Source organism: Mytilus galloprovincialis, chromosome 9, assembly GCF_965363235.1.
Source record: "Mytilus galloprovincialis chromosome 9, xbMytGall1.hap1.1, whole genome shotgun sequence".
Lineage (NCBI taxonomy): Eukaryota > Metazoa > Mollusca > Bivalvia > Mytilida > Mytilidae > Mytilus > Mytilus galloprovincialis.
The window spans coordinates 79,965,729-79,979,350 of NC_134846.1; the positions used below are offsets into that span (position 1 = coordinate 79,965,729).

At 29.9% G+C, this 13,622-nt stretch overlaps 1 protein-coding gene across 6 annotated transcripts in view; it reads left to right on the forward strand.

Annotated features, from left to right (window-relative positions):
• LOC143046088 (protein FAM149B1-like) overlaps positions 1–9,972 on the forward strand; it is an 83,235-nt gene extending 73,263 nt beyond the window's left edge. For 4 of the 6 annotated variants that reach the window (XM_076219075.1, XM_076219073.1, XM_076219074.1 and 1 more), the window contains exons 12-16: positions 1,606–1,713; positions 2,743–2,856; positions 3,267–3,360; positions 3,919–4,032; positions 6,653–9,972. In XM_076219075.1, the coding sequence (XP_076075190.1) occupies positions 1,606–1,713; positions 2,743–2,856; positions 3,267–3,360; positions 3,919–4,032; positions 6,653–6,729 (507 nt within the window). In that variant the 3' untranslated portion in view covers positions 6,730–9,972. Of the gene's footprint in view, positions 1–1,605; positions 1,714–2,742; positions 2,857–3,266; positions 3,361–3,918; positions 4,033–5,203; positions 5,259–6,652 lie in introns of all 6 variants that reach the window. The other 2 variants (XM_076219072.1, XM_076219071.1) reach the window with 2 other exon arrangements.
• Positions 9,973–13,622: the final 3,650 nt, after the last annotated feature.

Genomic DNA, 13,622 nt, shown 5'->3' on the forward strand with positions numbered 1-13,622 from the left:
TAATTAATCTCTTTGCTAACACAAGACTGAACGCTTGTTCCTTAAATTTTTACCTTTAAAATCAGAATTATTAAGGATTTTCTTAGTTTTTGCTGTTGTTTTATAAAAATAATTTATATTTTATTTGTTTGAAAAGTATCACACAGAAAAAAGAAAGGACTATTTTTTAATCTAATTAAATATTTTATCACTACTTAATAGTCTGCCAGAAATTTTCTGTAGTTCCCTCTATTTCATATACATACAGGTGGAACATTTTCATTGCATTTTGTTACTATAAACAAATTTTTTAAGATCATTTTCAGGTTCAGGATATCAAATTTTAATTGCATGATAAATATTCCATGAGCCTCTCACTGTAATATAACCTGAATTTTAAACAGGTGAAATGTTTTGAAAAGCAGATAAAATCTTTAATACATTTAGATATATATTATTAATTTGCATATTGCATCAGAAGCGCAGAAATGAAATGACTCGGTGAAAGTAATTTAGCCTTTAATTGGAAGTCACACAGCAGTATGATATGCCTGAATGATTTTGCTAAGTCATTCCATTATGTTTTATATCCCTGTGGCATTCTCTATTGTAATTATTATTTTTGATATTAGCATATTAGTACATTCAAAAGCCTTTGGTGTTTCATTTCTTTTCTAAAACCCTTAAACAAATAAACCCATAGAGCTTTTCAGGATAAACTAAAATGAATGTAGAAAGTGTGAAATACTAATTACTTGTAAATATTTGTTTACAGACTTAAGTTCATTATTTAGCACTAATATTTAAATGTAGTTTTAATTGAGAATCAGTGAATGCTAATAAACATGCAGTTAAATTATCCTAATAAAGAACAAGTTATAAAGAAATGAAAATAACCTTTTTACAGTTAAAATTTAATATAATTTTAAAGGGCCTGATAACAGAGACTTAGAGTAGGGAACATTGTCATAGTACAACAAGGGGATGTCTCATGCAGGTGGTCTTCTAAAATCTATATTTTCTGTTGGGTGATGATAAAACCAGAGGTAATAGGGTGACATTGTTTTGTTCTGGTTGGTGGTCTCTTAGTGATGAAGATTTTACCAACAGTAATAGGGCAGAAATTTCATACTGGCAGGCGGCCTCAGATGATAATAATTCAGTAGAGTTGTCCTTTTGTGGTGGATGGCCTCCCGTAATTTTATCATGCTGAAAATGATGATCCTTCTGGAAATGATGTAGGGTAAGTAGTTCTTTTGCACTGAGGGCCTCTGATGATGTTGATTTTTCTGATGGAGGGGCCGCTGGTAATTTGGTGGTCTCTGGGGATATAGTTACTCAAATTTATCAAGGTAAAGCCGTCCTTAACTGGTGACTGGCTTTAGATGGTTGTTTTTGGTTAGTGAACCTTATGGGGATCTTAAAGAGTTGAATGAGGTAAATTGATGTTTGAGTTGATTATTCCTGGTATAGGTGATTAAACTAGTAAGAGGTGATATGACAAATCTTGTCATTCTTTTTCTGTTGGATAACCTCACTACAATATAATTTGTGAATTTAATTGAAATATTGTTTGAATTAGAATTTGTCAATATGTATTAACTGAACTATGTCTCATGATTGTAGGAGGAGAGAGTGGGACCAAATGGTGCTTTACAGGTTATTAAAATAGCTCATGCTAGAAATGGAGCTCTGCCACCATTAAATACGGAAGTAGAACCTAGCAAGGGTCAGGTAGGTTTATTTTATAAAAGTTATCTCTTGACTTTAAGTTGTTGAATATGAGTGGTGAATATGTCATCCTATATCAAAATACAGAGCTATGGTATGATTGCCAATAAGATGATTAACCACCAAAAAACCAAACAGCATTGATTTTAATAACTGCAGGTTCACTGTTATGCCTTGAAGAACAAGGAAAACGTAAACTGTATAATAAGCCATGCAAGGAATTGTTTTTGGAAAAATTACAACAGTATACTGTTTGAAAACTGATTTGTTTGCAAAAGTCTGAAGAGTATTGATGTTAACAACTACAGGTTCACTGTATCGCCTTGGGACAACAAGAAAAACGTAAACTGTATAATAAGCAATGCAAGGAATTGTTTTTGGAAAAATTACAACAGTAAACTGTTACAAAACTGATTTGTTTGCAAAAGTCTGAAGGGTATTGATGTTAACAATTGTAGGTTCACTTTACCACCTTGAAGAACAAGAAAACCAAACTGTATAATAAGCCATGCAAGGATTTTTTTGGGGGAAAATTACAACAGTATACTGTTAGAAAATTGATTTGTTTGCAAAAGTCTTAGAATTGGAAAGCCAGCTTTTGATTAGATTAACACCTGTATGACCTTGTATTGCAGTAAATTTAATATATTAAACATTGTACTGGCAATGAGCATTTTTTGTTATTTCATTGTTCATTTTAGGTTATATAATTATATAATTGAAATAAGTAGAAACAATGACATTGGTCTTATTACAGGACTTAAAAATAAATGGTTTATAATACAAACAGGAAATAAAGAGAGTTTATTACAGACCATAATAGACTGTTAACCATATACAATCTAACTTATATCAGTTTATTGATCTAAAATAGTAAATTGATTGAATGTTTAATCTTCATGTGATAACACATTGATATGCTCTCAATGATATTAAGATCTTTTAAAAGAACTTGTTGTTAATCATATTTTTAGTACCAGTATATTGTTTATATGCCATATTTATAAATTATTTCCTTTTTTTTTATACCAGAAGAGAGGGAACAGTCGTGCCAGTAGTGCTGTGGTAAAAGACAGTTTAGCCTCTCACAGAGAACGATTAGGCATGATGACTGATGCTAGGCCAAGTACCACACATGCAATGAGGGTAGGTAGAAGTATGCCCATCTCTCTCTCTATCCTCACACACACACTACAATTTGTCCTCACACAGAAAGATGTAGCATGGCAATAGACACTAGTTAAAGTATTCAAGTATTATATAAGTGTTCAGCATTGGTGTAAGGAAAAGAAAAAAAAATGTCTCCTTTTCACAATTAAGACATCTTATTCTAGATCAAGAACCAGCCGTGCATTATTAAATATTCTGGTTAATACATTAAAAGATCTTCTTCTAACAATGAGAAAATAACTATTCTAGTAACTGCTGTTAATTGGTCAACATAGATCATATAAAGTTGAAGTTGCACATATTATATCAAAATATATAATATTTGTATGAAATTGTTTTGAAATTAACAGTAATCATCTAATATATCATCCATTCTATATTTTCAGTCTGATACTCCGCAGGGAAACTTCAATTCAAGAAGGGCATCAACACCATTTGGACCAGTCTTGAATGCCATACCATCAAGAAGTGCTATTGGAGGTTAGATGTTTAATAAGTTGGTTTAATTCATAGCAAAATCCTCTAATTTTGCTATCATGATTTTAGGAAAATAAAAATCCTCTAATTTTGCTATCATGATTTTAGGAAAATAAAAATCCTCTAATTTTGCTGTCATGATTTTAGGAAAATAAAAGTCCTCTAATTTTGCTATCATGATTTTAGGAAAATAAGGGAACCATTCCTTATGGAATTATTACAAAAACATGGTTTTATACTTTTAAAGGAGAAATCCAAGGGCCATATTATTATTATTAAAACAAAAAGGAAAACAACTTTGTCAGACATTAAACAATGACAACCACTGGTATACAGGCAATAAACTGTTTAAGAAGCAAGTATCTGATTGGCTTTGGGTTTTTTTTTTTCTCTTCAAATAATGTAAATTCAACCAATTCCAGGCAGTTTTGAAATAAAATGATTCCTTTATAGTTATAACTTTAGCAAGAGTAATCTTGTGTTGCATAAAAGTTATTTGTAATAAAAAGACTGAGATATGTTTAGAATTTGTCCCTGCATAATGTTGAGATTTGATTGCAGGTGGAGGCATGGTCCTAGTAGGCAGTGGTTTACAACCATCTAGTGAACACCCTTTACCATCAGAAATATTGGAAGATCAAGAAAGTATAGAAGATGTTCCATATAATAAATGGAGTAAGTGATCACAAAAATATATGTATAAGGTCAAGGTGAAGGTCATTGCTGTACAAAGTCAAAGGTGAAGGTCATTGCCAAATAAAAACAAAAAAGTTCTATTCATAATCATAAATTTTGCTCAGTTTCGATAATCAAATGAATATAAAAATTTCCATATATTTTCAGTTTCATGAAACATACTATTTTAAATTTCTGTAGAAAGCCTAATGTGAAAGTCAAATTTTAACATGCTTATTGACGTGATATTTTTTTTAGTTTAGAACTGGCATTTTTTTTCCACTAATAATTGCAGTAGGATAGAAGTACTTTTGCACACATTGTATTACATATTTATTATTTCCCTCACAATTAGACAAAAGAGACCCACATGTATGTAATAGTTTACCAATGTTTCAGTTAGTTCTGTTATAAAGTTTAAACCTGTTGTTTTTATCAGATTTATTTTCCTATTATTTATTTCTTTACGCTTATTCATAGAATAATTAAAATTTAAATGCTCAAAAGGACAGTAATTATGTTTGTTGTGCACACAATTTATGACTTGTAAATTGCAGTGATTTTGAATAGGAATGATGTGTCATGCAATATTGTAGGCACTTTCCTAAGCAATATTTTCTTCTTATGAATTTCAAAGGATTTTTTTTCTGTTTTTACTCCAAACAAGCAATTATTTGGTTTAGATAAACTTATCATAGATAACAGGATTAAAATTCGGTATACCAGAAGGTTTAAACAATTGATATATTGAAATTTTAAAGAAGGTTTAAACAATTGATATATTGAAATTTTAAAGAAGGTTTAAACAATTGATATATTGAAATTCAACTATAAAATGGCTTCAAGGTTAAAAATTTAGAATTGATAAGACCAATCAAATTTTAAATGAAATCAGATCAAATAGAAAACACTGGATTCATTGAGGCTTCTATAAGTTAAGTTGAAGAGACAACTATAGATAATAGGAACTGCATTTGATTGTAGAAATTGCTAATTGCATAAATGAAACCGTTTATATTATTTTGAAAATAGGATAGCATTTGATAACAAAATATAGACAAATTTGTATTTAAAAGTGTTCCAGCTTACATATAGAATAATTTGTACTTATGTAAAATGTTCGACCACACGCATAGAATTATATACTTTTATTTTATCTTGGTTATCACAGGTCCTCATCCTATTTTATCACCTAAATCACAAAAGTTTATGGACTATTTGTAAAGGTAAACAACACCTCCCTTCCTTCGTGTGTTTTATTACATTATATTCAATATAAAATGTTTGTGTGTGTAAAAGTTGTGTCAAGCAAGTGTGGTACACATTGAATTTATTTTATGCACAAATAACAATCACGTTTTGTGTGGATATTTTTATTTGTGACTCTTTTGTGTATACTGTCACTAAGAACAATTTATGTTTATTGATAAAAGTTTTACTATCATATACTTGTTGATTTATAAGTTTATTTTTCAGCTTCTTAGATGTTTATTTTTAGTAATATTTTGTCGGTGAAACATTTAATTGTTATTTATCACTATTATCAATAGAGAGACAAAGAGAAAAAGACTATTGCAGGATTACTGTTTATTTCCTTTATACAATATAAAAACAAGAAGATGTGGTGTGTTGGCCAATGAGACAACTCTCTACAATGGACAAAATGCACAGAAACTAACAACTATAGGTCAACGTATGACTTTCAACAATGAATAAAGCCCGAACTGCATAGTTTACTATAAAAGACCCCAAAATGACAAATCTAAAACAATTCAAACAAGGGTTGTATTTTTGTCGAGCCTTCGACTTTTGTCAAAAAAGCGAGACTAAGCGATCCTACATTACGTTGTTGTCGGCAAATATTCACTCTGTGGTTAAAGTTTTTGAAATTTTAATAACTTTCTTAAACTATACTGGATTACTTCCAAATGTGGACAGAAGTTTGTTTATGATCATAAGATAGTATCCATAAGTAAATTTTGTAAAAATAAAATTCCATTTTTTCCGTATTTTACTTATGAATGGACTTAGTTTTTCTGCGGGGAAACATAACATTCACTCTGTGGTTAAATTTTTAAAAAATTTAATAACTTTCATATACTACTTTTAATTTGTACCAAACTTAGACAGAAGCTTGTTAATGATCAAAAGCTAGTATTTAGAAGGAAATTTTGTTAATATTTTGTACCTGTGTATCTGTATTTTACTTATAAATGGACTTAGTTTTTCTTCCAGTTAACATTACATACAGTCTGCAGTTAAAGTTTTTAACATTTATTAGATTCATAAACTATCCTGGGTTTTTAACATTTATTAGATTCATAAACTGTCCTGGTTTTTTACCAAACTTGGACAGAAGCTTCTTACAATCAAAAGATAGTATCAAGAGGAATATTTTTATTGATTTTTTTCCTCATTTTTGTTGAACCTGTGATTTTCAGCAAAAGTAGGCGAGACACTGGGTTCTGTGGAACCCTTACAAATTTTTCTATACCATTTGTTGACCTCTAGATAAAGAATTTAAAAGTTATGATGGATTAAATATTTTCAGCTGTCTCCTTTCTAATTGTTGTCCTTTCACATGCTGTTTGACTAATTGTTAATATTTGGTTTTTTGTAGCACCTTCACCTCCCAGTCATCACAACCCATACTACAGAGGAAGACTGAAGCATTATCCATTAGGTGTACGTCCATAGCACTTAGTGACTAATTCATTGTGCCAAACATGATTGTGTTACTGGAATGTATATCTCAGGAGTATTACGTGTGGAGCTTACACCTCAGGAGAAAACTGTCAATGTTGTTTTATGTGCATGTTATGAGTTGAAACATACATCTATCTCCTTGGAACTAGTGTTTTCTGATTATATTCATACAAGAAGTTGAAAACTACATATTAGTGTACACTAATCTCATCATAAGATTCTGGCATGAAAGAAAAATACCGGTGGTTGTTACTTTACAGGGCAAAAATCATTTTCTCCACATCCAGTAAACAGATTGTATATTGTTTGTTTGTTTGCATTTAGATTCTGAAAATCTCATTTAAAGTGCTACTAGACAAGTGGCATATTTAACAAGACACAAGACTTCAGTGACAACAGTTAAATCAGTGCTGAATCAGAGACCCCTTCATAATTCAGTCATTCCACAGGGGAGATAATTCAGATTACTGAACAAAGGGAAGTAATGCTAGAACTAAAGGAAATAAATTCCTGAAGCATTAAGTGACTCCTGAGTGTTTACTGTTTAATCTGTGCACAAAAATAAATGGCAGCAACTAACAAAACTTACAAAAAAATTGCCAAATTGACATTTTACACAGCAAGACTGAAAAATGGCCATAAATGGCAAAAAGCTGTGATTTGTCTTTCTGTGATAATGTAAATATGTAAATATTAATCTATAGAGGCCAAGGCAGCTTGTTTTCTGCCTGACTTACCTCACATATGATGTTCTGTGGATGTTTACACAGGAGGCATTATTATATTTCTTAATCATGTTTCTATCGACATGTCTAAATAAGGTTACAATTGTTTTTAATTCCATATCCCATCAACATATCATGTTTAAGACTCAGGATACGTGGTATATGTCTTTATTCTTAACATTAAATCGTTTAATTTTGGTTATACTTATATTTATTTATGATATATTTATGAATATTTAAACAGCTATATGGCAAATAATTAATTATATTATGTTAGTTATTAATGCTGTTTTATTTAATGAATAAAGTGAATTAAAATTGAATGACTGTTTACTTGAACATAAAATGGCAAAAGAAATTTGAACCTCAGAAGTATGGCTGCATCTTTGCATTCAAGGTTTAAGGATGAAGAATGCAGAATTAGTTAAAAATGATTTTTAATTCCATTGCAATCACATGCGTGTCAAGTTTATATGTCTACACATCTTCCAAGTCTGTCTGAGCATTACATTTATGTTGATGGTATCCACAAAAACCAACAGTGTACATGTATTGCGATTTTTCAATTGCTTCCCACAAGTATTTCATATGTTTTAACAACAATTCTTTTCTGTATTGTAAACTGGTCTAATATTTTTATTGTTGTCAGGAAGCAGTTTGAAGTTGCATTCCATCTTCAGTTTCCTACTTTTGTTACAGTGGTTAACCCTGTGATAATCAAACCTTCTTATTTATAAATACAACAGTGATGTGACGTCCTTGTCAAATCTTGATGTAACACATGCAAAATACTGGGAAGAGGACAAAACAAAAGTACCCATCGATTTTGATAAAGAAAAAAAAAATCCCAAAATGATAATATACTATTGTATAAACTACAATGTGATAGTGCTAGCTACTTCTCTTTTTAAGTGTAATTTCCTAATTTTATAGACTGATTTTATGTTAGTGTTGACTTATTTAGAAGGCCTTGCCGTATGTTGTTATATAAAACCACTGCCAGTTGTCCTGTAGTTTATTATTATTGATTGCACTTAACATGTTGTAACTAAAATCGCCATGTGATATTTTGTTTTGATACCTAATTTATGTTTTGGTCATTTTGTTCATGTTTCAATGTAATTTTTTTATTTTATAACATTCCTATGGGAATAATTGCTAATTTTTATTGGTATTAATACTTATAGATTATTTTTTAATTATTGTTCTTAAAAACATTTATCAATCATCCCTCCATATATGCTATCGCTCTGTCCATATTTCATTAATATCAAGTATTTAATACATATATATTACAATTGAATTTCCTTAACTGTCCTTACATTACAGTGATATATATTGTGATTCTAATGAAATTTAAAACAATAAATAAATCAACAAAATATATGATTTTCTGTTTGTTTTGTTATGAATACATGTAATTGAATGTTATGAAACAAAATGCCATTATGAATATAGAAATAGATATTTATAACTGATATTTTGTATAAATCATTGTATTACAGAAGTGATGTAACTATTTTCTTAGGTTCATGAAATTTAGTATACATTAAAAAAAATAGAACATTGTCATTGAAATATTGTGTGGTGGACGTAACTTATAACCTACAACTGACATATTTCAAATTGATATCTACCAATAAAAATATTAAACATGAAAACATTTTATTACACTCTCATTTCTTTAATTGCTAGTGACAAACATGAACAGTCTATGCATATGTTGATTAGTTGCACGTTTTATACAGCTGGTGAAACAAGCAGTGTAACTTATTATTGTAATTATCATACACATTTAAACCCATAACTTATAATGTAAAATCTTCATATCTTTTTAAAAATATTCCAAATTTATTGTTTATTTTCTGGTGTTGGACATTTGATTTACAAGCTATGATCATTCATCAACAGACATTTCATAGCCTTTCAGAAAAGTAAGACTGTAAACCGAGAAAAATATATGTTGTTATTTTATTTCTCACTTTTCCCTGGTAAGAGATGTAAAGTATGACAAAACCACATTTTGCACAGGAAAATCGGCATAGAAATAAGATCTTTATTCAGTTTTATGAAAAAGATATACAATATGAAAATTTCTTTATATTCAAGGAGATTAGCCTTTACGTAAACGTATATAATTTAAAAAAAAAAATTGTTTTGCTTATTTCCATGATAATCAATCATATTTTCTTTTTATTATATTTCATTAAAAAGTGCATTTATTTCAAATATTTTTGAGGTGACATTTAGTAATATTTATTGGTCCAATTTTTCACTCGCTGTTACATTAAAAAGATGTATTTCCATTGAAGTTGTTAAAAAAATGTCAAAAAGATTTTTATTTATTCACTTGTAATCTTTGAATTCAAGACATTTTAAACAAGTGTTAGTTGAAATTGGGACATTAATGTAACCAATGTTATTTTGCTGTGTAAATATTATGCTGTAGCTATGTGCAATACGTGATCTGCTACACACGTTTAGCTGTAAATAAATGATAATACATATAGTGTGGTTTATATTTTTTATAGGAAAGGGAAAAGGTAGAATAGAGTGGCGAATTCAGTATCCGGATATATACCTTTTGTCCATAATACCTGTATTATAGAGTTAAGTGCTTGTTCTGCCCTTATTTATATGGTACAGTCTTCTGTGTACAAATTATTATTCAATAGATCAAAACGAAAAAAAAGACAATTTAGTGTGCTTGATCAATACTTCAACATGCCAAATGTTTATGTGCTTGTTCCAAGTAAGGATCTTTGTCAGTGATTTCAACCAATGCTTTTCTTATTTGAATATATGATCTGCCTTGGATAGAAACCGACCTTATGCAAGGCCAATACTTTGGTGGATTTCGGAACGTTCAAATACGGAAAAAAAGATGAATTTTGTTCTATTTTGAAGGGTTCCTATACCTACTTAATTTTCAAATAGTTACATACTTTGCCTATATATTTTTTCTTTTGTCAACATGAACTAAGTTAATGGATACATGTATTGATATTCATTTGCCTAAGGTGGATATCTATCCGACGCAGCTCACATGTTGTTGCAGATGACACCAGGTGCTCCGCAGGGCGCAGCTTTATACGACCGCAGAGGTCGAACCCTGAACAGTTGGGGCAAGTATGGACAAAACATTCAAGCGTGATACAGCTCTGAATTTGGATTGTGATCAAATTTTTGACATTACATGGGTTTTTTTTACACAAAACAAATGTCAAGATTTTACAAATCAATTAAAGATTTCTTCTTCAAACTTTTTAAATCTAAAATTAAATAGTTGACACAGCATAGGTTTCTGACACGAATGAATGTGGTCTAATGAACTTAAAAGTTTTTTTTTGCCTTTGAGCAATTCACTATGCTGTTGAATATTAATCCTCTCAAAAAAATGTTTGAAGAAATTTTCTTTTTATTTATGAAATCTGAAATGAGAAAAATTTAACCCCCCCCCCTTTTTTTCACATCCCTGTTTCCCTTTTTCCAAAACTGATATCAATTCAAATTTCTAATGGAGTTTGCAACAATAACTACTCTTTTAAATACATCATAAAATATTAAAATGTAAAATAAAGTGCTTGTTATCACTGAATGGTAAAGATTGGTTGGTAGTAAAAGTGAATATACATTGTTTATTGTATAAAACAATAAAAAAAACTTCATCAGCAACATTTTATATTGGCAAATTTCCAATGAAGTTATTTACATAAAGTTATTGGCAAATAAAAATAGAAAATGACATCATAGTCATGTCTGGCAAATGTCCAACATACATTATCTAAAAACATTTTAGATAAGATAAGGAAAAAAAGCTTCATCAGCAACATTTTATATTGGCAAATTTCCAATGAAGTTATTTACATAAAGTTATTGGCAAATAAAAATAGAAAATGACATCATAGTCATGTCTGGCAAATTTCCAACATATACTACCAACTACTATTCTATACAAAGAAAGATAACTCCAATTGAAAATTAATTGCTATTGCACAATATTGTGCAATTAGATATTTCTTGCTATTGTGCAATACTGTGCAATTGAAAATTTCTTGCTATTGCACAATACTTGATATGGAATCCTGATTTGGACCAACTTGAAAACTGGGCCCATAATCAAAAATCAAGTACATATTTAGATAAAGCATATCAAATAAGCCCAAGAATTTAATTTTTGTTAAAATCGAACTTAATTTAATTTTGGACCCTTTGGACCTTAATGTAGACCAATTTGAAAACTGGACCAAAAATTAAGAATCTACATACACAGTTAGATTTGGCATATCAAAGAACCCATTTATTCAATTTTTGTCGAGCCTTCGACTTTAGTCGAAAAAGCGAGACTAAGCGATCCTACATTCCGTCGTCGTCGGCGTCGTCGGCGGCGTCAACAAATATTCACTCTGTGGTTAAAGTTTTTGAAATTTTAATAACTTTCTTAAACTATACTGGATTTCTACCAAACTTTGACAGAAGCTTGTTTATGATCATAAGGTAGTATCCAAAAGTAAATTTTGTAAAAATAAAATTCCATTTTTTCCGTATTTTACTATAAATGGACTTAGTTTTTTCTGCGAGGAAACAAAACATTCACTCTGTAGTTAAAGTTTTTAGAATTTTAATAACTTTCTCAAACTATCCTGGGTTTGTACTAAACTTGCACAGAAGCTTGTTTATGATCATAAGATAATATCCAGAAGTAAATTTTGAAAAAATAAAATTCCATTTTTTCCATATTTTACTTATAAATGGACTTAGTTTTTTCTGCGGAGAAACATTACATTCACTCTGTGGTTAAAGTTTTTAGAACTTTCTTAAACTATCCTGGGTTTGTACCAAATTTGGACAGAAGCTTGTTTATGATCATAAGATAGTATCCAGAAGTAAATTTTGTAAATAGATTAATCCATTTTTTCCATATTTTACTTTTAAATGGACTTAGTTTTTCTCCAGGGAACCATTACATTCACTCTGTGGTTAAAGTTTTAAAAATTTTAATAACTTTCTTAAACTATCCTGGGTTTGTACCAAACTTGGACAGAAGCTTATTTATGATCATAATATTGTATCCAGAAGTAAAGTTTGTAAAAAGATTACTCAGTTTTTTCTGTAATTTACTTTTAAATGGACTTAGATTTTCTTGCAATCATAAAATAGTACATGTAACAAGAGGAATATTTTTATTGATTTTTTCCCTCATTGTTGTTGAGTCTGCAATTTACAGCAAAAATAGGCGAGACACTGGGTTCCGCGGAACCCTTACAAATTTTTGATGAAATCAAACAAAGTTTAATTTTGGACCCCCATTTGGACCAACTTGAAAACTAGGCCAATAATTAAAAATCTAAGTACATTTTTAAATTCAGCATATCAAAGAACCCCAAGGATTCAATTTTTGTTAAAATCAAACTAAGTTTAATTTTGGACCCTTCGGACCTTAATGTAGACCAATTTGAAAACGGGACCAAAAATTAAGAATCTACATACATAGTTAGATTCGGCATATCAAAGAACCCCAATTATTTAATTTTTGATGAAATCACACAAAGTTCAATTTTGGACCCTTTGGGCCCCTTATTCCTAAACTGTTAGGACCAAAACTCCCAAAATCAAACCCAACCTTCCTTTTATGGTCATAAACCTTGTGTTTAAATTTCATAGATTTCTATTTACTTATACTAAAGTTATGGTGCAAAAACCAAAAATAATGCTTATTTGGGCCCCTTTTTGGCCCCTAATTCATAAACTGTTGTGACCTCAACTCCAAAAATCAATCCCAACCTTCCTTTTGTGGTCATAAACCTTGTGTTAAAATTTCATTGATTTCTATTTACTTATACTAAAGTTATTGTGCGAAAACCAAGAATAATGCTTATTTGGGCCCTTTTTTGGCCCTTAATTCCTAAACTGTTGGAACCAAAACTCCCAAAATCAATCCCAACCTTCCTTTTGTGGTCATAAACCTTGTGTCAAAATTTCATAGATTTCTATTCACTTAAACTAAAGTTATAGTGCGAAAACCAAGAAAATGCTTATTTGGGCCCTTTTTGGCCCCTAATTCCTAAAATGTTGGGACCAAAACTCCCAAAATCAATCCCAACCTTCCTTTTGTGGTCATAAACCTTGTGTTAAAATTTCATTGATTTCTATTCACTT